The following is a 27113-nucleotide window of genomic DNA, read 5'->3' as shown; positions in this document are numbered from 1 at the left end:
CTTCACAGCAAGCAGTTCAAAGAGAAGGACCATCACCACCTGCTCAAGGATCAATATTGTCCTTGCCAGGAATGTTAATATCCCAATGTAATAGCCCCCATGACTCCCATGGGGAATCACTAATTGATCTCCCGGTTGGGGGGGTGGCAGGGGGGAGGCTCTTTGAGTACAAGTTCCCTCAGTAACAAGCAAGGGCCTGCCTGCTGGAACTCATCACTTGAGCCCTTTATAAGGCAGACACCAGGAAGGGTCTGTTTAACTGTGTCCCTGTTGGGACCTGTGTATGTACGTGACGGAGCAGTGGCTTCATTTTGTGTTTAACAATAAATACTTCTCCCTTCCAGTTGGGCTTCCTGAGCTATTACACTCAAGAATGAATGAAAAAATGTTGCCTAATTTGTATGTTTAATATTTTACGATAATAATTTAGATTTTTTTAGTTGACCTGAAATAAAAGCTAAACACAATAAGCCATAAATAATTCAGGGAGTAAATGCTGGGTTTTATTATACCACATGCTTTGTTCCTTTCTTTAAGGATAGGTAATCACCTGATACATTTGCAATAGCTGTGTACAGTGTTCACAGTTCAGAGGGGGCATCATCACATATGGCTGACAATGTTTTGTATTATAACTGCTAGCACTATAAATTAAAATTGCCTCAAGATTCTGATGCACACACAATTTCAGATGTATCTGCCATAACTGAGTACATCAAAAGAGAGTACAAAAAAGGAATAGTTGAAATGTTCTGTCTTTCTTTAATCTGAAGCCAGATAATTACACGCACCTTTCCATCTGTGAGCTTCAATTCACCAAACAGCACTTAAGATTTTATTGAGCTTAGTTTGTGTTTTACTTACAACAATTTGACTATAGCTTGTAAAGGTCAACTTAGTTTAAACAAAGCTCCACTTCAGCAGCTGAATAAACATTATGCAATAACGATATAAGATTGGCCCAGATTTGTGTGATTATAGTGACGGTGAAACTTTCAGCATGCGCTGATATTACTTTTGACAGTAACTCCTGGAGTCTGTCCAGGCGCAGTTAAACACAGCAATCCAGAAGTTGCTATCAGTGATTTCCTGCTCTTCCACAGAGTACACTATTGGAGTCATCACAAGTGGAAACCAATTAAAAGCATTGAGTTGACGTGAGCTTCCATGTTTTATGCTGTTCGTCGTCTTAAAATGCCTTGGAAAAGTTAGACCTTGTCAAGTGAGTTTTTAATGGTGTAGGAAGTAATGTGGTAGGAACTGCCAGGCCAGAGTGGAGCTCCTCAATCAACACAGAGTATAGCATAAGCCATCATCTTACTAGATAGTACACATCTTGCAATTTACATCTTATAATTTACATCTTACAATTTTACTGCACAATAGTCTCTCTGGCCATGAAAACTCATTTTATATTTGTGGGATGTTAAATGCCTGTAGATTTTTAAAATAAGATTTAAATTTTTCACATTTCAGCTTCAGACTTAATCCAATATATATGCCCCAATACTTACTTCACTTGCAATAAAATTCTGAAAGGTGAAGGATAAAATGTACCTTGCTTCCTGGTTTGCTGTCAGTGAAATTCTTCAAAGTGATTAGCTGCTTAGTTTTGATGGTGTACCCATTAGTAGATACCAGAGATCTCCTATAGCTGGCATTGGAATGATAGTAATATCAGGTAGATTAAACCCATAACACTAGATCCCTGAGCAGTTTCTTTTGAGGACAATAACAAGCACCATCACTTTCCCCCCACCTGTCAAATCCAGGACTTTTTTTAATATGATAAAACAGTGCAAGCATTGCATGGGAGATCTGGTATTATTATTCTAAAAAGACATGGAAAACTGTATGTGGAAGTAATTCTAAGACAGTCATCCCATTTTAGAGTTTTAAATGGTTATTGGTTAATGATTAATGGCTTGTTCTATCAAATAAGATTGCAGCTTTGTAATCACTCCCCGCTACCTAATCACTACTTAGTACTCAATGCGATGACATTATTTACAGTAGGGATAGGTTAAAGGCTTTGTCTTCCTGAGTGTTTGTTGGAAGATGTTACTGAACTTTACAATGTATTTTAAATGAGAAAATTGCAAAGAAGTATATAAGAACATAAGAACATAAGAAATAGGAGCAGGAGTAGGCCATCTGGCCCTTCGAGCCTGCCCCGCCATTCAATAAGATCATGGCTGATCTGTCGTGGCTCAGTTCCACTTTCCCGCCCTCTCCCCATAACCCTTAATCCCCTCTCTTATCAAAAACCCATCAACCCGCTTCTTAAAAATATTTAGCGAGGCAGCCTCCACCACTTCAACGGGCAGAGAATTCCAGAGATTCACCACCCTTTGAGTGAAGAAGTTCCTCCTCAACTCCGTTCTGAACCGCCCCCCCTTTATCTTGAGGCTGTGCCCCCTAGTCCTACTGTCTTTTTTGAGCGGGAAGAGTCTTTCCACCTCTATCCTATCCATCCCATTCATCATCTTATACGTCTCAATGAGATCTCCCCTCATTCTTCTAAACTCTAACGAGTACAAGCCTAGTTTATTCAGCCTCTCCTCATAGCTCAACCCCCTCAACTCCGGTATCAGCCTAGTAAACCTCCTCTGCACTCCCTCCAAGGCCAAAATATCCTTGCGCAGGTGCGGCGCCCAAAACTGCACACAGTACTCCAGCTGCGGCCTCACCAATGCCCTATACAGCTGCAGCAAGACCTCCCTACTTTTATATTCAATCCCCCTCGCTATGAAGGCCAGCATCCCATTCGCCTTCCTGACCACCTGCTGCACCTGCAGGCTGGGTTTTTGCGACTCATGCACAAGGACCCCGAGGTCCCTCTGCACCGTCGCCTGCTGCAGTTTTTCGCCCCGTAAGTAATAGTCCTTCCTACCATTCTTCCTACCAAAGTGGACCACCTCACACTTGCCAACATTAAATTCCATTTGCCATTTCCTGGCCCATTCGCCCAGCCTATCTAGATCCTTCTGCAGACTCTCCACACCCTCCGCACAATTTGCCTTTCCCCCAATCTTGGTGTCATCAGCAAATTTCGACACCCTACACTCGGTTCCCTCCTCCAGATCATCTATATAAATGGTAAATAGCTGAGGCCCCAGCACCGACCCCTGGGGCACCCCACTAGTCACCAACCGCCAATCCGAATAGCACCCATTGACCCCCACTCTCTGCCTCCTATATGGGATCTTGGCCTTGAGAAACAAGCATAAATAATAGGCATCAGCTGTTGTGTTGTGGTCTTTGAGAGGGTGCAGAGGAAATTTACTGGAATGGTACCTGGGATGAGGGGTTGCAGTTGTGTGGAGGAATGACAGAAGTGGGAATAGTGCTCTTTAGAGCAGAGATTAAGGGGGAATTTAACAGTGGTGCTAAAAATGAAGAAGGGTTTTGAAACTAACTGGGGAGAAATTGTTTGCACAAGCAGGAAGGTTAGGGACCATTTAAAATCATTGCCAAAGAAAACAGTAGATGAAGAAATATTTTTATGCAGAAAGATGCTTTGATCTGGAATGCATTGCCTGAAAGGATCTTGGAAGCAGATTCAGTAATCATTGTCAAAAGGAAACTGGACAAATAAATAAAAAGTATTACTGGATTATGGATCAGAAACTAATTGGTTTGCTCTTTTAAAGAAATGGCATCAACACAATGCACTGAATGATCTCCTGCTGTGCCATAAATGAAGGTGATTGGTCAGGATCCAAGGGGGAAGATGTTCTGGCACTGTTGCAAAAATAAGGAGCAGGCAGTAGTTCATCGGCACCATTCCTGAGCTTTGAAAGCCTGTTGCTTCAGTCAAAATGAGAACGTTTTTTAAAAACAAAAATGAAAAGAGGCTGAAGTATAAAGTTTTTCTTTAAACCTTTGAAACTTGTGTGTAGCTCATGTCTACAGCTTAGTTCGAAGCATGACCTCAACACAAAATTATTGAGATGCTTCCAGGCTGCTTTGTCAAACCAGTAGTGTGTCTATTCCATACTGGTCCAGACAATGAAAGACGACACAAATTTCTTATAGATAATTTGAATGGTTTTAGAAAATGCTTGGATTCATGCTTGACCTTCAATTGCAAATGTGTTTCGGAAATATCCTGATTTTTGATTATAAGGATGGGCACAATGTTGACATTATTGCCAACTGAATGGCAAATCACAAAGAGATCACGCTGAGATATACTGTCCACACACATAAGTATAGAGGAAAACACTGTTTTGCTGAGTAGGAATCAGCAGGTGGGATAACCTTCCAGCAGCATTCACCATGAAGTGGAAAACTATGCATTAGATTCATAGTTACAGCTAAATAGTTGAATGGACATATTAATTTTTTTATCAAATTGTATTGTGGAGTACAAGGCTGTTGAAGGTTCATAGCCTTTAAGTGAGGAGATGCATTTGTTTTAATCCTAAAAGAGATTAACAAACTTCTAAGTATTGAAGAAAGATTTTCCACAACCTAGTGAGTGAGAAAGTGTTTATATATAGGCAAACATGGAGAGGAGTTTGAGGGTGATGCAGGGGTGGCATCTGTGGTGGTGGTGCCAGATTCAGTTTTGGCACAATGGCAAGCCAAGCGCAAATTGCCCTCACTCAAAATTGCGGGAGTTCTGAGAAGTGTGCTCTTTTCCAAGTTTCCATACAAAGTATTTGCATATTGTCAGATGTAAAAGCTGCCAGCACAATTTTACAGCATTTTAGAAGGTAATTATTTGTAAAGATGCGTACTTTAAAAATATTCCTTAATATATTTAAAAATGGTTACCAGTTGCAACTTTATTAACACAGTTGAAAAATGAGATTAATCACAAGAAAATAAGCATTTTCAGTCTGGGTTTAGCTGTGAGCTGCATGATTCTAACTAACTCATAGTGATTTTAAAAACAACTATGTAAAATCAATTGATAGGTATAGAGCAAGAAGATGTTGGAAATATTCAACAGGTCTGGTAGTATATGTAGAGAAAGAAACAGAGTTTCGGGGGGCCCACCTTGCCCACCCCGGGAGCGCCCCCCCCCCCCCCCCAACACTTTGGATTGTCCATTCATGTCAGTGTGCATCATGTCAGGTACCCTACGGGGTGCACCTGACAAGCAGAACTGCCAGAGGAGTGAAGGTGAGTACAGCCCCCTGGCACTGGCCTAGTGCTACCCATCATGGGGCCTGCCCCACAATGTTTTTGTACTGTGTGGCTAAAAATACGGTGGAGGAAGCTGTTCTTGGGCTGGTGGTGTCCCCACCATTCCAAGCCCCAATCACCACCCACACCCCCCACCCCCCTGCCACTCCTACCCCTACCACCATTCCCACTACACCACTCTGCAGAAAATATCAGGAAATTCCACCCAGTGCTTCAGGTCTGTGAGCTTTCAACAACTATGGAAAATGTCAAATGCTTATAGAATCATAGCAACAGTCCGAAGAAATCAGCATTTAACCTGGAAATACTTGATGATTAATTTAAATAGCAACTGGTGGGGTCTCCTTCCTAGTGCTCAACACACAAAAGGGGGGACATCAGCTGGTGTGTTGAGTTCTAAAATGGCAGCACTGATGTCAAATCAGCATTGTATGCTGAGTGAAGTTATGATCTGCCCGCTGGCATTAGCTGTAACAACACTAACAGCTTTAGTAACATGGCATCCAAAGTCACTTGTGGCAGAAGCATGCCAGTGTGTATTGGATGCCATTTTCATCCTCAAGGCCAAACCATAGCCTCCCAAACAATGAACACCGGTGAGCCCAATCTTGTTCTCTACACATATTGTCTTCACCCTTGTTTCTGTTAATAATATCTCATGACCATGTGGCCAAATTCCGCTCCAACTCGATCTTCAAGTTTGCTGATAATACCACTATAGTGAGTAGGATCTCAAACAATGACGAGATGATAGATAATCTGGTGAAATAGCGCGATGACAATAATCTCTCCCCCCGTGTTAGTGAAACAAAGGAGATAGTCATCGACCTCAGGAAACATAGTGGAAGACATGCCCCTGTCTATATCAACGGTGATGAAGTGGAAATGGCCAAGAGCTTCAGATGTCTAGCTGTCCAGATCACCAACAACCTGTCCTGATCCCTCCATGCTGATGCTGCAGTTAAGAAGACCCACTAATGCCTTTACTTTCTCAGGAGGGTAAGGAAATTTGGCATGTCCACTATGACTCTCACTTATTTTTATAGACGCACCGTAGAAAGCATCCTTTCCAGATGTGTTACAGCTTAGTGTGGCTCCTGCTCTGACCAAGACCACAAGAAAAGACAAAGGGCTATGAATGTAGCCCAGTCCATCATGCAAACCAATCTCCCATCCATTGATTTTGACTATACTTCCCACTGCCTCAGCAAAGCAACCAACATAATTAGGAACCCCACCCACCCCAGACATACTCCCTTCCACCTTCTTCCATTGGAAAAAAGATACAAACATATGAGATCACGTACCAACTGATTCAAGAATAGCTTCTTCCCTGCTGCCGTTAGACTTTTGAATGGACCTACCACTTATTAAACTGATCTTTCTCTGTACCCTAGCTATGTCTGCGCCACTACATTCTGCACCCTCTTCTCTCTTTCTCCCTTTCTCCCCTATGTGCTCTGTAAATGGTATGCTTTGTCTGTATAGACCACAAGAAACAATACTTTTCACTGTATACCAATACATCTGACAGTCATAAATCAAATCAAATATTAGAGCAATCTCAGCAAAATTGTCCAAGTGCTAAAGATTAGGAAATTTTGAATGAAAGAGAATTCCACGGGAACCATTGACACCTTTTCTGTTTAGGATTCAATTCACCTGAATCAAGCCCTGCCCACAAATCTGCCCATTTTGAGATTTTGCCCCTGGTGCTAGTTCTGACAGCATCCACAAAATTGCACTCATTTTCTTAGCTGCACAGGCACAAGTAGGCTTGTTTAAAGAGTAATTTCATATCAAAACAATTTACTCAGAACCTGACTAGCATATGCCAACAAAACTATTAAATGGTTCAGTTTATCTTTTTTGAGTCATTTTTAGTGATTGTAAATGAGGTGCTCTCAGATGGAGGACTGGATACTTATTAAAATGTTCATTTTTGACGACAAATCCATTTTTAGCTTGACTGATAAAACTGCACTGGGTCACCACTCTTAATTACCTGCTAATGGAAAGACAAGAAAAACAATCTATGACGATCTATTCTGCTGCCTAATTGCACTAGTTCATGGAAGATTTTCCATTTGTGATTATTCATGTGGGTTTTAGAGGACACTTGAACATGTGCAATTTTAAGCACATTTTTATCACGCTTTCATGATTGCAACCAAGGCAGAAACCTACCCCTAAGTGATTTTTTTAGGTTTACCACTTTGCATTTTTAAATTTTTTGGATAATTCTTTGACTGTATCTTCTCATGCCTACTGTTGTTTCTCTGTAGTTTGTGGCTTAAGACACATGGTTGATTGAAGTATTCTCCTGCTGCTGAAGTCCCCCTGACCCTGACAGGCTTTTAGTCTTTGCCAGCCAAGCACGTTTATGGTACCCAATGGAGATGGAATAAAAGGAAGTAAATCCGTCAAAAATACAAAGGAAAGAAAACATAATATAGGAAAGCTGTTTCTCATCTGAATGAACATTGTTACAGTCAGGCTTTCTTGACACTTCCCCTTGTCTCCCCTGTTAAATGACAATATTCATGCAGAGATTGTAAATAGAGGCAGCAAATTGTTTTAACCTGTGTACCCTGGTCTTTTAATGTAATAGCCAAATCTTCTAAGGATTGCCACTCCATTCCTATTTATTTACTGGAGCTCTACTCTTCTCACCCAGCCCTCTGTACTGGGCCCCCTAATAATTATAGAGCGTGCTGGGGAGTAGGTACAGAGGAGATATCAGGGGCAAGTTTTTCACTCAGAGGGTGGTGGGTGAATGAAATCGACTGCTGTCGGTGGTGGTGGAGGCAAGTTCGATAGGGTATTTTAAGAGACTTCTGGATGAGTACATGGAACTTAATAGGATTGAGGTTTATAGGTAAGCCTAGTAGGCAGCGATGTGATCGGCTCAACTTGTGGGCCAAAGGGCCTGTTTGTACTGTAATTTTTCTATCTGCTACTGGAGTCCTTCCATCGTTGTGCAGGAGTAATAACGGAAGCCAAGAAATCTCAAAGAAAAGCCTGTTTGTGGCAAGATCTACACAATTCCACTAAGTCCAAATGTCCCAAAGCCCCTTCTATCATCTATGATGTGTAAAGTAAGTGTATGATGGCAGGTAAGAGCGTGAGAGGGCAGGTGGAGGGGGGGGGGTGTGAGATTATAGGATGGGTCAGTAGGGTGGGGAGGGTAGTCAGATGGTCAGAGGTAGTCCAATGGTGGAAAGGGCAATTGAGGGATGGGGTAGGGTAGTCAGGTGTTTGGGGGTATAGTTAGGGTGTCCAGTGTGGAGTTGGGGACCAGGAGTTAGAACTGCTTTTAATCCTACCATCTTTTCCTGATTAATTACTCAGGTAGGTGAATTGGAACCATCCGACAACTCCGACTGTAACTCAGAGTTTCGGAGGGTTCCAGATGCAAGGTAATTTCCTAATGGAAGTTGAAACTTCCTGGGCATTTCCCACAAGGTTCTTGTTTTGGGACTTCTGAGGGTCCTCCTCTGGTATACCTCTAGGATATAACCACCTGGAGACCAGAAAATCTGGGTCAGTCTCTTTCACCTTTGATGGAATTGTGTGTCCAACTTTAATATTCTGACACAGAGAAATCCAGGCTTCAAACGTTGGCCCTTGTGTCTCTCTACAGATGCTCTCAGATCTGCTGAGATATGTCAGCATTTTCTGCTTTGTTTAATAATTAACCCCATTTGTGATAGATCATTTCTTCAAGAATGGATGGGATACCAACATGTGCACAGGCTAAAACTATTTCATGAGAGTTACTTACAGATGAAATAATAGTTAAGTGTAAGCTTATTTATTAGTGTCACAAGTAGGCTTACATTAATACCTCAATGAAGTTACTGTGAAAATCCCCTAGTTACCACACTCCAGTGCTTGTTCGAATATACTGAGGGAGTGTTTAGCTTGGCCAATGTCTTTCAGAAGAAAACCGAAGCACCCAAGGGAAACCCACAAAGCCACAGGGAGAACGTGCAGACTGCACACCTAAGCCGGGAATCGAACCTGAATCCCTGGCACTGTGAGGCAGCAGCGCTAACCACTGATAATCAGTAGCACTCGGCTGCAGGTTATTTTCTTTTCATTTTGTTGCCCTTTTTGTTTGGCTACAAATGACTATCTGGAGTGTGAGTCAATCATGATGAGCCTCTCCTCTTCATTTTCCACCAACACAAAACTCTTAATGAATTTCCCATATCAAAACCCTACTCTCTGCGCTCTTCAGTGACTTGACCTGATTCCACCTTGTGAATCAAGAAAAACTCTGGAATGGTTTTCCCGATGAGATTGCAATAGGCTTCATAAAGCACAAGAAGGAAAGCACTGCCATCAATTTAAATACAAAATACAACATGTTGCAGCTTCTGAAATCAATTGCTTGGGGATGATATAAACCCAATGGGTGAGCAGTTGCAAGCAACCATGTTACTCATTTGCCAGGAGGTGGTGGTTTGGGATTTTAGCCTCCTTTTGCTTCAGCTTAGTTAGCGTCAGCATCAGAGTTTGACATCTATAGTTCACCAACAGCTATGTTTCTAGCACCATCTAAAGCAGACATGATATGGTAATCATGAAAAAAACAAACTGATAAATGGAAATAATTAAAAGACAGATTTGAAGATTTCAGGCAATGTGGCTGCAACTTTTGTTCCACTGTAGGATTGTTATTGGAAGGAAAGTTTGTTGATACACTGCCTTGGAAACTAATGTTTGTGTGGATGGTTACCTCATGTTTTGGCATTGCCAGAGGATACCAGGGCCAGGAATGATATGTCATTCTTTCAACTGTTAATTGGAAGTCCATCTTCATTCTTTGAAGTTATCAATCTGTATGGAGATGATAACAAATGGGATTAAATGATCCTTGAATGTTAAAATAATTTGGGATTCATTTCTGGAACACTGGGTGCATTTCTAATTCACACAACTGGACAAAAGGCACAGAATGTAATTCGAATTCTGTAAAAAAAAATCTGGAATTAAAATCTAAGGATGACCATGAAACCTTGACAATTACTGTAAAAAACCCATCTGGTTCACTAATGGCCTTTAGGGAAGGAAATCTGTGTCCTTACCTGGTTTGGTCTACATGTGATTCCAGAGCCACAGCAATGTGGTTGACTCTTAAATGCCCTCAGGATTGGGCAATAAATGCTGGCCAGCCAGCGATGTCCACATCCCATGAACAAATTTTTTAAAAGTTAAAATCAAGACTTAATTAATTATAACTTGAATCTGCGGTGGGCGGCATGGTGGCACAGTGGTTAGCACTACTGCCTCACAGAGCCAGGGACCCAGGTTCAATTCAGGCCTCGGTGACTGTCTGTGTGGAGTTTGCACATTCTCCCCATGTCTGCTCCCTGTTTGCTCTGGTTTCCTCCCACAGTCCAAAGATGTGTGAGTTAGGTTGCTTGGCCATGCTAAATTGACCCTAGTGTCAGCAGGATTAGCAGGGTAAATATGTGGGGTTGCGGGAGTAAGGCATGGGTGCGATTGTGATCGGTGCAGACTTGATGGGTCAAATGGGCTCTTGCATTGAAATTCTATGACTCTAACACTAAGAAAGATTTTTTACTGACCATAGTGGGTAACCAGGGATGGAGACTGGCACTTTCATGTGATTGGGTATTCATGGGCGTGATTTTTCAGCCAAGACTGGAAATTCTCCCTGAGGTCAACAGGTCTTTTCTGTCATGTCTGCTATAAATACAAAATACAACATGTTGCAGCATCTGAATTGCTGGGGGATGATATAAACCCAATGGTTTATAATGGTGGATGGGACAGGAAAGTTCAACCTCAATTCTTTGCATCAGTATCATTAATATTAAAGCAATTTTCTTTCGTGCGGGTTCTGCTGTTTAAGACATTTGAGCTTGATTTACTGGATCACAAATGAATTCTTTTTAAATCCATTACTTTTACTAACTAGCTGCTATTGCCATTTTAAATTAACTAAATAATTTGTGGCACTTACCTGGAAATAAACGGGCTAAAAAATAACTTCCATTCTGGTCATAGAAGTAAGCATGGCAAGGGTTGCACAGAGCTAAGGTTGTGAGATTTATTACTGAATACAAATCGGTCTGAAAAGATTTAGAAAATACATGATTACAGTCCTACATGCTTCAATATCCAACCAATTCAATAAACATAACTCTCAAAAGTAATACCAAAGAAGATTCACTCAACACTGAATAGTGCTATAAAATGCAGTGTAATTTAAGTAAACTGAGTTCTATGGATAGAAAATTTCCTTTTATTCTTTTTTTACCTCTTACTGAATAACCTACTTATTTTGTCTTCTTTATTTATTCATGTGAAATAAAATGAATGACAGATGCTTGAAAGAGGAAGTCAGAATATAACATGTCTGACAGGAGACAATTTGACTGAAAGCGATTGGTGCCTCTTTATTTTGTATGATCTTTGGCATTTTATTGAAGAGGTTTCCTGAGTGTTTACTCGAACAGACATTTTATATTAAGTGCAATGTTTCTATAGAATCCAGGTCACCTATCCGTGAGCATTGTTAACTCCTCAAGCGATTGATTTTATAGTTATTGCCCATTTATGGAAACTGTTGAGTTTTAATATAAAATACAAATTTTAAATATTTCCTACAACATAAAAATATTATATCTGAAAACATTAATATCATGTTAGATCTTTTCTAGACATGGTCCTTATGTCGTGCACCTAATTACGAAGAGAATAATGGAAAAGAGAAGCTTTCTGTTCAACATGTATTATGTTATCATTATTTTAAAAGAACATGTGACACAGTCGTACAGTGGTTAGCACTGCTGCCTCACAGTGCCAGAAACCCAGGTTTGATTCCCGCCTTGCGTGGAGTTTGCATGTTCTCCTTATGTCTGCATGGGTTTCCTCTAGGTGCTCTGGTTTCCTCCCATAGTCCAAAGAAGTACAGGTTAGGAGCATTGGCCATGCTAAATTTCCCCTTAGGGCCCTATTCTACCATTTTGATTCTAAGTGTTAGGCGGACTAGAAACTGGAAGAGTTTCAGATCTAACTTTTAGACCCATTCTGTGGTGTCCCCCGCCACACCATCCCGGGCCAAATAATGCCTCCTCCCGGCCCCGACAGGCATTGCCCCATCCCCACAACATTACTCATTACTGACCCCCTTATCCCCCCACTTCCCTGCCACCCACACCAATTGCAAGCCCCTTCCCCTCCATTGGTCTTAGGCAGAGTGGCAGTGGACCCCCTTTCCTCCCCACTGATCTCAGGCAGAGTGGCAGCAGACCCCCCTTTCCCTCCACTGATCTCAGGCAGCGGACCCCCTCCTTTCCTCCCCACTGATCTCAGGCAGAGTGGCAGCGGACCCCCCTTTCCCTCCACTGATCTCAGGCAGAGTGACAGATCACACTACTTACCTCATGCCTGATTTTACCAAAATTTCGCGCCCAAAGATGAATGCAAGGCGATGGTAAGATCAGGCCCTTTATGTCCCAAGGTGTTAGGGGAATTAGTGGGGTAAATATGTGGAGCTAAGGGGATAGGGCCTGGGTGGGATGCTGTGTCGGAGAGTCGGTGCAGACTCAATGGGCTAAATTCTGCACTGTAAGGATTCTATGATAATGATAGATTCGAGGAATTTCCCTGTGACAGAGGTTATGCTAGTTCCACTTCGTAGGATGAATGTAGTAGTTTCAAATCATATTTAGCTAGTACACAAGTTCCTAACTTGGATATTGAATATGAAACTTGGAGATATTACAAGGTGAGAATGATACCAATCAGTTGCACAGGACATAGATAGGCTAAGTGGAATGGGCAGACAAAATGTCATATGGAATTCAGTATTCTACAGAGAGGCGTGAGATGATGTCTTTTCACAGAAGGGATTGGGAGAGACAATTATTTCTGAAGAGTATGACGGGACAGAGGTATTTGATTCTTAGAAAATGGCCAGATATACATATTGAGAGAGCAGTTAGAAAAGAATACAGATATAGAGTACAAACAACAGGGGAGTTATTCTGAACCTTTTTAGAGCTTTGGCAGCTATAGCTAGAGTATTTCATCCAGTTCTTCACTCTTTAGGAAGGATTTAAGTTTTAGTTTATTTATTGGTGTCACAAGTAGGCTTATATTAACACTGCAATGAAGTTACAGTGAAAATCCCCTGGTCGCCACAGTTCGGCTGAGGATGTGAGGGCCCATGAGAGGGGGAAGAGGAGATTTACCGGAATGGTTCCACGGATTAGGGATTTGAGCTACATGGTCAGGTTGAAGAATCTGGGCTTGTTCTGCTTGGAGCAAAGGAGATTAAGAGGAAAATTGATAGATCTCTACATGATTAGGGCAGGTTTAGATAGTGTAGGCAGAAAGATGACTTTTTCATTGGCTGAAAGTGAGAAGCGATAGCAGTGGTGTGGTATTGTCACTAGACTAGTAATCCAGAGACCCAATGTAATTTTCTGATGAGTGGGTTTGAGTTCAAATCCCACCATGAAAGATGGTGATGTTTAAATTCAATAAAAAAAGTCTGGAATTAAAAGGCTAATGGCCATGAAATGATTATTAATGGTCAGGCATTGCCATTTTATTTTGTTTTTTTTGCAAAATTAATTTTTTTTTGCAAGAATCAGCAGTTTTTCCAATGTATTTTGTTTCTAAATGTAGAGTAATACTTGACTTCTACAAACATATTAGATGTCTGTACTGAATGGAGCAAGAATCCTGGACAAATACAGGGCTTTATTTGGTCTGACCTGTTGAGCCACTATAAGCTGCTAGATAAGAAATTATTACATCCACCTGTGATTTAGCAAAGTTGTTTCAAATAACATTTTTATATAATGAGAAGAAACCTATCTGGTTCACTAATATCCTGTAGGTGAGGAAATCTGCCATCCTTACCTAGTCTTGTCTCGCCAACATGTGTCTCCAGATTCTCGCAATATGGTTGATACGTAAATTTGCTCTGAAATGATCTAGAAAACTGATCATTTCAAGGGCAATCAGGGATAGGCAATTCATGCTGGCCCAGCCAGTGACATCCACATCCCATGACTAAATATCTAGGGACACAATTCCAGGTTTCTGGCAATGAAGGCGGAATGGAAGGAAGAACTCCTTTACAATGGTAATAATCTGGAACTCGCTGTCCACAAGTGTGGTGGAAGCGGAGAACATCAATGAATTTGAAAAGAATGGTCATGGGCAGACAGGTGGCACAGTGGTTAGCACTACTGCCTCACAGCGCCAGGGATCTGAGTTCAATTCTGGCCTTGGGTGACTGTCTGTGTGGAGTTTGCACTTTCTTCTGAGTGAATTTCCTCCAGGTACTCTGGTTTCCTCCCACACTCCAAAGATATGTGGGTCAGGTTGATTGTTCATGCTAAATTATCCTTTAGTGTCAGGCGGGACTAGCAGAGTGAATACATGGGGTTATGGGGATAGGGCCTAGGTGGAATTGTGGTTGGTGTCAGTGCAGGCTTGATGGGCCACATGGCCTCCTTGTGTACTTAAGGAATCTATGAAAATAAATTTGCACAGTTAGAAGGATAAAGCGGGTAAATGGGAGTGACTGGATTACTCCACAGGGAGCTGGCATGGATTCAATGGGCTGAAGGTCCTCTTTCTGTGTCTGTATGTAAATGTAGGCTAAAATCTTTGTTAGCCTGAACGGTTCTGCAGTTAGAAGAAAATGCAAATAGGGAACACAAACATGCTAGTATTGGGATCCAGAGGGTAATTTCTGAGGAGGCAGTTAATCAAGTAGCCCCAAGCCTGCCTTTACAAACATGGACACATCAACAAATCCACACGGCATTCTTTGGCTCTCCCACCTCTGCTCCCATCTCTTAACATGATTTGGAAACTCTGCCCCATGACTATTTGACTTTGAAATTTTTAGATATAATTGCTGTTGTAAATTCTGTTCCTTTTTTTAAAAACATTCATCTAATTATAATAAGATACTATTGTTATTTTAGAAAACGATCTATAATCCCCTTTAAGGATATCCAAAATGGTTGACATATCAAAAAGATTATGTCCAATCAATCATGTCATAACATAGTTATCTGGGGAAACTATTTTGCAGGCAGGTTTCTATCCAAAACATTGTAAAATAATTTGTGACTATGACCAGACCATTGGACTACTCTAAACAATGCTTTCACTGCCTGGACAGACCTGGGGTTGTTCTGCAGCTCAACCCATGGAGACTGTCTGAGATTGTGGCCCCCAATGGCCTTTGTAAACTTGCTGTTGCAAAGGAGATAGCAACATCATGATATGCAACACGAGTGAGTTCCTCCATCTGATGAGTAACACCTTGATTAGAGCAATAATGGAGCAGACGAAGGAAGGTGGCAGCAGCAGACTGCAGCCAGAGAGAGCTTCAGCAACAGATGGTGAATCGGTGTTTTAGCTAATCTACTCTGTTCCCCATCCCCTCCAACATTCACATATAATCTGTTCTGAACACTATCTCCACCAGTTCTTCTGTGTGTCTTCAATAAAGATCTTCAAATTTCTGACCGACATTGACGCACGTAACACTTGACAATGCAGGGTCAGTAGTTACAATGTAACAATACTACAAAGTTATAAATTCCAATGTTGCTTTTTATTTTTAAATAAAGCCAATTGAAATGCCATTAAATGATATTCTCATACGTGTGTTAACCCAAAGCACTTTGATTTCTCCCCTACTCTGGTGCTCCTGAAGGAACTCTCCATTAGCTTCAGCATGAATGTTGGAAAGATACTATTGCTCAATAAAGGTCCTTTACAAAGCTCAAGGCTGGCAGCCTCTGGGTACATTGTTCCGGGAAGCCCAGGCTACAGACTGTAGCATCTTGATTGCAGTCAGGGCAGTCAGGCCCAGATGGCTTTCTTGGCAGCATGTCATGTTGGAGGATACAGTGGTGAGCACTGCTGCCTCACAGCACCAGGGACTGAGTTCAATTCTGGCCTTGGGTGACTACGCACAGTTTGCACATTCTCTCCGTGTCTATGTGAGTTTCCCCTGGGTGGTCTGGCTTCCTCCCACTGTTCAAAGATGTTCAGGTTAGATGGATTGGCCATTCTAAATTCCCCTTATTGTCAGGAGGACTAACAGGGTTAAAATGTGTGGATAGGGCTTGGTTGGATTGTTGTCAGTGCAGGCTTGATGGGCCAAAAGGCCTCCTTCTGCACTATAGGGATTCTATGATTCTATGCTGCTGTTTAAAAGAAGCCCGGCAGCGAATCAAATGGCACTTTGTTTCTAAAAAAAAAATTCACATTTATATAATACCATTCATGACCTCAGGACAACCCAAAGTACTTGATAGTCAGTGGGGTGTTTTGAATGTGTAGTCAGTGTTGTAATGACTACAACATTACAGGAAAAGTGTTGTATTGATCTGTGAATGGGCTCCGTTATCCAGCTAGGCATGTTGCTCACCTTAGCTGCAAAGCCAAGTGTAACCTACCAATGAAAATTGGTAAATGAAGCCTGACTGTCAAAATAGTTCAGACAAAAGTAAAATACTGCGGATGCTGGAATCTGAAACAAAAACAGAAAATACTGGGAAATCTCAGCAGCTCTGACAGCATCTGTGGACAGAGAGTAGAGTCAATGTTTCAAGTCTGGATGACCTTCAGTCAGAGCTGAAGACAAAGAAAATAGGGCGAGATTTACACTGTAAGGGTAGTGGGATTTAATCAAGAAAGATCATAGACAAACAAAGGCTGTAGTAAAGGCTGAGAATGGTGCTAATAGCGACCCATGAAGAGATAGAAAAGTGTAAATGACAGCACAATGGTGCAATGTCAGTGGGCAACCTGAGGCACGTGGCACTTGGCCCTAGTGGGATGAGGTGAGGGGAGGGGAAACAAGATGAAAAGAGAGATTTTTAAGAAGCGGATGCATGGAATGATGGAAGAGCTGAAAATTAAAATAATAAGAATATAAAGTAATAAAAATAGATTATTAAGACAAAAAGAAATGAAATAAAATAAAGTAAATGGATATAATTCAGACATTCTGCCGTTGACCTTGGGTAGGCAGCATGTACCGCCCATTCGTAAACCTAGCCCAGTTACTCAGTTTGTAACAGGAAAGTATGACAAACCCTCTATTTTTCATGAAACATCTGAAGAATAGGATGAGGAAATACCCAGTGCAAACCCAAGGCCAGGCCACTCTCTAGAATATATATTTTCAGTTCTTGCCGCCTGCATTGCATAAAAAGTGACTATTAATTATACTAGCTAAACTGTTTGATTCTCAGAACCGCATCTTGAACTCTGAACCTGAGAAAAGAATGATGTTGAGCAGAAGTCTTTGGAGGATAAATACCAATGGGCAATGGCAGGACCTATTCCCATAACCCCACATATTTACCTTGCTAATCCCATGACACTAGGGTCAATTTTGCATGACCAATCAACCTAACCCGCACATCTTTGGAATGTGGGAGCAAAGTGGGGCAACCGGAGGAAACTCACGCAGAGGGAGAAACATGCAATCTTCAGACAGACAGTGACCCCAGTCCGGAATTGAACACAGGTCCCTGGCTCTGTGAGACAGCAGTGCCAAACACTGTGAAACTGTACCATCCTTCCCTAAGTGTAAATGTATTAAACTTCCGTTGGTTTATGGCAGCAGCAGTCATTCTTGACTTGTTTCTGTGTGGTGGCAGTGAATTTGAGTTTGTCATTGGACTATTTGTCAATGATAAATAGACATTTTATCATTGATAAAATGACCATTTTGACTGTCCCTTGCATCTGAAAGTGTTTAGATGCCCTGCGGCCCAAAAATCTTGTGGTATTTCTAAAGTCAAAAGTCCGTCTATATCTGCTGATGAAACTCCAAGGATAATTATGATAGCTATTGAAAGTTATTACCTGAAGGGTGAGTCATAAGCATATAACTTTGCCCATGACTTCCATTGTATTCAGGTCTGATATGATTTTACTTGAAATCAACTTTAATAGCTACTATGCAATAAACAATTGGCAGGATGATCTGAGGATACTGAAACGTTGCTCTGAATTGGGCCTAAATCAACCAAACTGGTGAAATTCCAGCTTCGGATCTTCCTTTGGGAGCGGGTTCATATTTCTGAGAAGTTCGAGCAACCTCTGTTTCTGTTACAAATGCTGATAAGTAATCAACTCATTAGGCATGGTCAATTTAATTCCACTGATTAAGGCACCTTCCCCACATTAAACTAAAGTGTTCCAAGAGACTGTGCAGGAGTTCATTATGTTATTCTTTTAAGTGTTGTGCAAAAATTATGGGGGGCAAATTTTCCCGTCCCACTCGCCATGAATATTGGAGCAGGCGAGGGGCGGGCCATGGAAAGGTCCATTGACTTCAGGTGGGATTTTCCAGTTTCAGGGTGAGCAGGTCTGGAAAATTAGTTGTTCAGTTGTATGCTGTGTATTTTCACCTGAGATACCAAAAAGTAGCAAGAATATATTTAGCTTAATGAGGAAAACACAATGCTAATTTAGTAAACAGGATTTAACTGGTAAATGATCCCATGGGAACAGCTTCTTGTGTCAGTGATGAAGAAAAATCTTGTTTCTCTTTCAAGTTTGATTTGTGTCAACACCTCACAAGTAGTATTCTGCAATATAGATGAGTACCTATTACATTTACATTTAACCTTGTATGTTATGTTAAATGCAACTCAGCAAAGAACTAGTATATTGATTGAGTTGCCAGCTCCCTTTGAAGGCTAACAAGAAGAAGGAACAGCACAGTGGCGCAGTGGTTAACATGCTGCCTCACAGTGTCAAAGATCCAAGTTCAATTCCGGCCTTGGGTGACTTTCTGTGTGCAGTTTGCATGTTCTCCCCGTATTACATGGGTTTCCTCCAGGTGCTCTGGTTTCCTGTCATAGAACAAAGAGGTCAAGGTTAGGTGGATTGGCCATTCTAAATTGCCCCCTAGCATCCCAAGATGTGTTAGATAGGTGGATTAGCTATGGCAAATGTGTAGGGAGATGGGGATAGGGTGGGAAAGAGGGCCTTGGTAAGATATACTGTCAGAGAGTCAATGCAGACTTGATGGGCTGAATAGCCCCCTTCTGCACTATAGTGATTCTATGAATTACTTGCAAGTATATGAGGACTTGTCATTACTTTGGAGTGGAATGATTGTTATATAACCAAATAAAAGGGAGTATGGTTAGCTCAGTTGGCTGAATAACTAGCATGTGGTTATGAATAATATCGACAGCCTGGATTTCGATTCCTGTTCTACCTGAGGAAGACGTAGGGCCTACCTCATTGTCTGCCCTACAGTAAACTTACAGCATAAGCCATGGTGGGCAATCTTTGAATAATCAAGGATGCTACCTGGGGAAGAAAGTGGCCCAAACACCTTTGTCAAAAAGACATGGATTAAGGACATAATTGCGTGGTACAGGATTTGTCTGCCATGGTGGTTATCATACCTGTTCTGTATCGGACCTTCCACTACATTGAAAAGCGCTAACCATGTATAGCTGATCAGAAAACTACGGTTTAGTGCGACGGTTTCTGGAAGTAAATAGCTGAGGATGAGTTAGCCACAAATTACTCAATTGTTCAGGGAGTGACAATTAACACGAGACAAGCAGCTTTCTGAAGCTCAGCCCTGCAATGCGTGGAACATCTTTTCAAAGAGGAATAATGTGTTTTCATAGTGTCATTGCAATGATGGCGGGAATTCACTTACCGATATATGCTGGATTCCTTATCATGACATTTGTGTGGAGTTTTTCATATCCACAGCCCAGCAAGGACTCCAACCAGCTTTCATCAGTTATCTAACAACTTTCGAGTGAGCATATCTCTTATTAGTTGGCCAAACTGCAGGAAGCAAATCAGTCCTTTGTGACAAGCTTACCATTGTACTGAGCCAGTTGGGACTGGAGTATTCCAATACATTCTTGATGATTGACCAGCTAGTTTTCATTGTTACTGGGATTTCAAGTCATAGATCCGCCAATGGAATTTGAGATTCTTCATGTTAGCTAATGATAACCTGCAATTTGATGTCCCATAGTACAGATTTAACAATAGCATAAAAGAAATATTAGGCAAACTGGGCCGGTATTCTCCAGAGTTTCAAAGAATAAGAGGTGATCTTATTGAAACCTACAAAATACTTAAAATCATAGAATCACAGAATCCTACAATGAGAAGGAGGCCTTTTGGCTCATCGAGTCTACATTGACACAATCCCACCCAGGGCCCTATCTCCATAATCCATGCATTTGCCCGAGCTCGTCCCCCAGATATTAAGGGGCAATTTAGCACGGCCAATCCACCTAACCTGCACATCTTTGGACACGAAGGATTAGACTGGGTAGATGCTGGTTAGATATTTCCCTTGTTTGTGGAGTTTAGAACCAGGAGGTGTAATTTCAAAATAAGGAGCATGCCACTTAGGACCGAGATGAGGAGAAATTTATTTGCACAGAGGGTTGTGAATCTTTGGAATTCACAAAGGACTGTGGAGGCTCAGTCATTGCTAAATGAGATTGACAGATTTCTGATTAACAGTAATGCAAAAGGGTAATGGGGATAGTGCGTGTAAAAGGCATTGAAGTGTCTGATCGACCCTGGTCTTGTTGAATGGTGAAGCAGCCTCGACAGGCTGAACTAGTCCTGTTCCAATGTTCCTAGATGGGCAAGGAATGGGAAGTTGCATTCTTTCGGTTGACTAAACTCCAGCAACATCCCTGTACACAAGGTGGAATTCCGAAGCCCTGGCTTTTGCCAACCCTACCCGAATATTGTACTAAGTTGAAGTGGGGTGTGAGATTCGCAGCGAATGAGCATCCCAGCTAAATAGGAAATCAGTAACCAAACTGATGAGCTTCCACGGGAATCTGACACCTAAAGTAGCTCAGCTTCACTGATGAGTGCTGAAGATCTACATATGAGGACTTGGAATAAAGTGATGAGTAACTGATTCAGAGCAGCGGATTTGAAAATTAAAATGACACTGAGGAAACTTAGCAACTGCTAAAAGGTTTTATGTAAGGGTGGGTAAAGGACCAGCTAGCTTTACATCCAGAATGTCAAGCATACCACAACTAAGTAAAAACAATCATTGATTTTGAAAATGAAATCAAGTTCAATTCTTCAATCTCTTTGCTTATTTTCAGTGTAATGCCATATAACTAAATAATGCCATAACTATATAATGCCATATAACTAAACCCTTCGGTTGTTTTGAACTGATTGTACAAAAAGGCAAACAGTCAAAGATAAATGCTTTTCATGCATTGCCATTTTCCTTTGCAGATTAAAAACATTTCCTGCTCTGAAATGTAAAGGATCTGGTCAAATCTGATTGCCTTTGCCTTTGTAATAAAGTTCGTGGGTAGGAATTTTTTTGCCTAGGGTTAATGACAACAGTTGTCCATGAAATTACCTTCAAAGATTGTGATGTAACTGGGATTTATGAGCAAATTATCAAGTTTAGCTATGAATGCATAAAACATACGAGGTGATGATAGAAATGAATTTTTAAAGCTTTATTTTATTAGCTTATGGGGTTATTGTTTTGGATGGATGAGATCAGTCGGGCTAAAGGGCTTTTTTTTCATCTAAACCTATCTTGTGATTTATGGGCTTACCAAGCAAAATTGCCAAATAGCAACAAGGGACGGCTAAAATGACTCACAAGCAGTGAATGAATAGTACAGTCAGAATTTTTGAATACAAAATGACATTACTGGGACTTGTATACTCTGTAAGTACCAGTCACCGCTCCTCTCCCTTGACTTTTAGCCTTACAGAGAAAAAGAAATGTCTAGTGGCAACAGATGAAATAAAATGCATGCATGTGTGATTGTGTTTTGTTCTCATTGTAGATGGATGAGATAAAATTAAAAGACAGAGCAGTCTACGTGCTGGAAAAAGAGCTGGGGGCTCAGGCTGGGCATGCTCAGAGACTCCAGCTCCAAAAAGAGGCTTTAGATGAACAACTTACCCAGGTCAAAGAGGCTGAAGCATGGGAAAAACGACATCTGAGTAGCCCGAAAAGGGAACTTCCTTGCGCAAGTGGTGCAGGAGACGCCTCAGATCATTCAGGAAGCCCTGTAAGCACTTTCACATATGTGGTCTATAACTACCCTATTCAACAAATTCTGTAACAAAATCTTGATGAGGGGCATATTAAGACCTGCTGCTTTCTGATTAATACTTAAGCAATGCTATCACATTACATCATTATTCTAAAGCTTTTTAAATTCTTTACACTGTAGCCAAATATTTGGCACTTTTGAAATAGAATTAGTGCTAGCCTTCTTGTCACTGTTGAGGACATTGGGATTTCATTGTATTGCAGTTTGCTTGTTCTTCTATAATCAACTAATAATGTTGAAATGTTACCTCATAAATCATTTTTCAAAATCAAAATATGATCAGCAATTATTTTATGAGTTTAATTTGCGTTTAGACGTATGTAAAAGGCAGACATTGCGTGTAGTACACTAGATTTGACACTAATCAGGCATCTTCAAGGCCTTTTCTTGCTTGAATGTTTCTCACTTTCTAATCTCTTGCAATGGTTAGGGATATTTAATCCTACATAGCACAGACACATTTTCAGGATTCTGTAGTTCGTAACGTTGTAATGAAAAAGGCAGTGCTTTTAATTACCACCCTATGTAACTATGCCACTCCGATGCTTTGACCTTAATTTGCTAATGACACAAACTGCTGCTTAATTTTAAGACAAACACGCATGTCTGTAAACGTATTTTAACTTTTTTTCCCATTGTTGACTCTCATCAAGATTCTTTTATCCTCTGGCTCTTGATTTCCTTCGCACGTTGAATGGAAATGATTCTAAGCGCAGTTGTACGATGCAAAGGCTCTCCTGCACCCGTTGAGTGAGGAATCACTGCACCTATTAAATAGGGGTCGAGGATCACTAAAATCATCCATCAGCATGCTTTTAATGGCTTTCCTTTCTTAGTGTGCTGCAGTGTATCACCAATGTGGAAGATAATTGGCAAAGAAGCACCCATTCAAACTGCCGCTCATTATTACTGTGAATTTTGATTCCACGAAATAAACAGAAAAAAAGGACTAACTGGGGTGCCCGAGGTAAATAATTTATTCCAGCATTTGCTCAAATGCCCCCCCATCCATGAAGTATTACTTCATCAATTATAGCATTTTCTCAACCCACCCACTGTTGTTACCTGCAGCGACTATCAACCACATTGTCCCTTTCTGTAATAGTACAATTCTTTGTTCCAACTGTCGTAGCATCACATTGTAAAGCATTGTATTTGTGCATTTCACTGAAAGAAACAGAAGTGTCTCGAGGTAGGGTTATATTTTTGGAAATCACTCAAAAAAATAGAGTGCCAACATTAAGTGTATGATTTCACTGTACTTTCTGCATTGCTTTTCTGTATCTCATTTATTATTTCCTTCATATATCCAAAGCTGGTGTGCTTGAATGTTCATCTTACCACACAAGGGCATAGTCTACATTTTATTGCATTGGCAAAATAAAACAAATTCTGCCTCTAATTGAATAGCTATGACAAATTCTTCAGTCTCTTTGGTTATGGTCATTCAGACACGCGTAGTTATGCTGATGTCCAGTTATTTGCAGTTGATCTATGTTTCAGGAACAGCAGCTGGACGAAAGGGATACTCGGCGATTCCAACTGAAAATTGCTGAATTAAGTGCAATCATCAGAAAACTAGAAGACCGGAACGCACTGCTGTCTGAAGAAAGAAATGAACTTGTAAGTGCTTCTGATCATGCTGACTGTTCAATAGTCTGCCCAGATACTTGCATTTTCATTAGCCCCTAGAAATCACATGGTTGCATCAGTGAAATATCTTTTCTCCCTGACAATTTTTTGTGTGGAAATAATGGAACCTAAGGTCAAATGAGATGTAGGGGACGATTCTCCCAAAAAAGTTCTAAGTGGGAAAAATGGTGTAGACACGATTACTTTTTCAGTGGAAGTTCAGACTCGAATCTTCCACATTCTGTGCAATGCAGAGATCACAATTGTGAATATCATTAAAAGCTCAGGGAGCGGGGTTTATTCGTGCTGGAGTCTGACAATTCTGGGTCTCTGCGCATGCGCAGTGGCTCCAATCTGTCAGCCTGCATTTTGCTGGCCAGCCTGGGACCCCCCCCCGCAGTGCTGCCCCTCCATCTCTTTACCTCGACCTAATTGCAGCCTCTATGACCATTCCTGGGCCAGCCCTGACCCCCCTCCCATCCCAGAGTGCCCCGATCTCCAGCCCCTCCCTCCCATTAGTGATGATCCGCTCAAGCCCCCCACCACACCAGCAGACCCTTCCCATGGGAGGCAAATCTCCCCCCAGCAGACCACCACCCCTACCTGCCCCGATTTCTGGTCTCCCTATACACAGTGGCAGTGGGACTCCCACCCACTCCGATCTCTCCCTTGGCACTGCCTCTAAGCCCTGCCCCCTAGGCCCCAACCCTTTGGCACTGCCTGATGCCCAGTTCGCAGTGCCAAGATGCCCTGTGGGCAAGGGCACTTTGCCCCTTGGGCAGTGCCAGGGAGCTCAGGATGATACTGCCAGGGTGCCCATGTCCAGGGTGCACCATCCCCTACCTCCTGACCCCCTGGGGAGGCCCAAATTGCCCCCTTCACTCCAGCAGGGTCTCCTGGTAATTCCCTGAAAGTGGGAGGATACTCTAAATCCTGCCAGAGTGAAATACACCTGGTGGTGTGGGAGATGGTATCGGGCCCAGAGAATCTAATCCTGGGCCTGATTATCACATTTAAATAACATTAGAAATAGATTCAAGTTAGTTCCCTGGTGTTCCCACCAGATTCCTGCGTGGTCCTGAGCATGCCAGATATCCAGCATTGGAAGATGCGCACGCATTGGGAACGCACACACGCGAATCCCACAAATCGGTGCATGTGTACATCTCCTGGCCCGACCCACCAAAAAATTAGCAGGTCAGAATGGGAGAATCGCCCCCATAATTTGGCAAGTCAATATTAGGCGCTCACGGTGGAACAGTGGTTCTCACAGTGCCAGGAACCCCGGTTCAGTTCTGGCCTTGGGTGACTGTGTGGAGGTTACATGTCCTTCCTGTATCTGCATGGGTTTTTTCCCACAGTCCAAGCATGCTCAGGTTATGTGGATAAAGAACAAAGAATAAGGGAAAATTACAGCACAGGAACAGGCCCTTCAGCCCTCCATGCCAGCGCCAACCATACTGTCCGACTGAACTAAAACTCTCTATCCTTCTGGGGACCATATTCGTCTATTCCCATTCTATTCATGTATTTATCAAGACGCTTTTTAAATGTCCTATTGTATCCGCTTCCACTATCTCCCCTGTTAACGAGTTCCAGGCACCCACCATCCTCTGTGTTAAAAAAACTTGCCTCGTACATCTAAGGCCATGCTAAATTGCCCCTTAGTGTCCAAAGATGTGTAGGTTAGATAGGTTAGCCATGGCAAATGCTCAGGGTTACAGGGCTGGGCTGAGGGGATGAGGTGGGGGTGATGGTGGGGAGGTTGGACCTGCGTAAGATGATCTTTCTGAGAGTTGGTGCAGACTGGATAGTTTGAATGGCCTCTTTCTGCATTGTAGGGATTCTAATAGTGAGACAATTCTCTTTATGAGACAATACACCAATAGGTTGGAGGGTTGACATTCTCCTCTTGTTGTAATTTTATCAATCATCTTAGTCAGCACTAAATGAGGGATAGGAAAGATTGTATTCATGTCAGCATTTTCATTAAAATTATTGGCAGGTGGAATTTGACTCCTTATGAGCCAAACATGCATGGTAAAAGGGTATGTTGCCATGATAACTCTGGGAGACTGGTTGGCTCACTTGGCTGGATGGCTGGTGAGAATCAAATTGGTGCCAACAACATGAGATTTGATCTTCATTCCAGCCTCGGTCGATTCGGGACCTTTACCCTTGCCCTACCTGTAGTGGAGATTGCGGCACTTTGGGTCAGACCTGCCTTTGGACAGAGAACTCAAAATGAAGCAAGTGAAATCTATTGCAGATCTGGATATTTAATTTGAATGTTTGCCAACATTACACATTTGAACCAAAAAAGCTTGCATGAAGAAAAGGTTATTCAGACTATTAAGTATATTAACATGGCTAGATTCAGAGAGATGGATGCCCCAAACAAATGCTGCACTACAACCAATCAACAATGCATTCAGAATTTAGCCACAGAATTGTACACAATTCACCTATAAGCTGATAAATATTCATGGCTACAGCGCATCTAGGGTGGTATTTTCCAGTTGTGCTGGCCTCGAAACCGGAAAATCCTGCCTGAGCTCAGGGGACATCTCCATGGTCTGCCCTTACCCACTATGATTCCTGTCGTGGGCGAAATGGGAAAGTTCGCCCTCTAGTGTCTGCAATACACTTTAACCAAGCACATTTTTACTTTCCAGATTAATCCTTTAATTTTTGTTTCACCTTTTCTACTTCTGTTTGTCATTGAAATCCTTATCTTATTCCTGAGACCATTTTCGAGATCATTTGGACAATCTAACCTAATAATAACTGGTAAAACACCAGAAATGCAGTTTTGTACAAAAAGCTTGCATCATTTTCTTCCTGTAGAGTCACTGCAACAATGAACTTTGCTAACCATGCACAGTGGTTGGCACTGCTGCCTCACAGCGCCAGGGGTCCGGGTTCAATTCCTGGCTTGGGTCACTGTCTGTATGTTCTCGCCTGTGTCTGTGTGAGTTTCCTCCAGATGCTCCAGTTTCCTCCCACAGTCTGAAAAATGTGCTGGTTAGGTGCATTGACCATGCTAAATTCTCCCTCAGTGTAGCCGAGCAGGTATTGGAATGTGGCAACTAGGGGATTTTCACAGTGACTTTGTTGCAGTGTTGATGGTGACCCATTTGTGACAATAATAAAACAAACTAAATCAGGATAAGTAATTTTCATTAG

General features: G+C 41.8%; 1 protein-coding gene across 1 annotated transcript in view; it reads left to right on the top strand.

The window, feature by feature from the left end:
- The window catches only part of jakmip3 (Janus kinase and microtubule interacting protein 3), a 212800-nt gene that overhangs the window by 47576 nt on the left and 138111 nt on the right, over positions 1-27113 (top strand). Inside the window, exons 3-4 of the mRNA XM_080205603.1 lie at positions 22023-22250; positions 23799-23918. Coding sequence (XP_080061729.1) covers positions 22023-22250; positions 23799-23918 — 348 coding nt within the window. The remainder of the gene's footprint in view (positions 1-22022; positions 22251-23798; positions 23919-27113) is intronic.

This window comes from Carcharhinus amblyrhynchos, chromosome 17 (genome assembly GCF_965287045.1).
Source record: "Carcharhinus amblyrhynchos chromosome 17, sCarAmb.v2.hapA, whole genome shotgun sequence".
NCBI classification, from domain to species: domain Eukaryota; kingdom Metazoa; phylum Chordata; class Chondrichthyes; order Carcharhiniformes; family Carcharhinidae; genus Carcharhinus; species Carcharhinus amblyrhynchos.
Note: the sequence above shows the minus strand (reverse complement) of the source record. Positions and strands in the feature narration are given on the sequence as shown.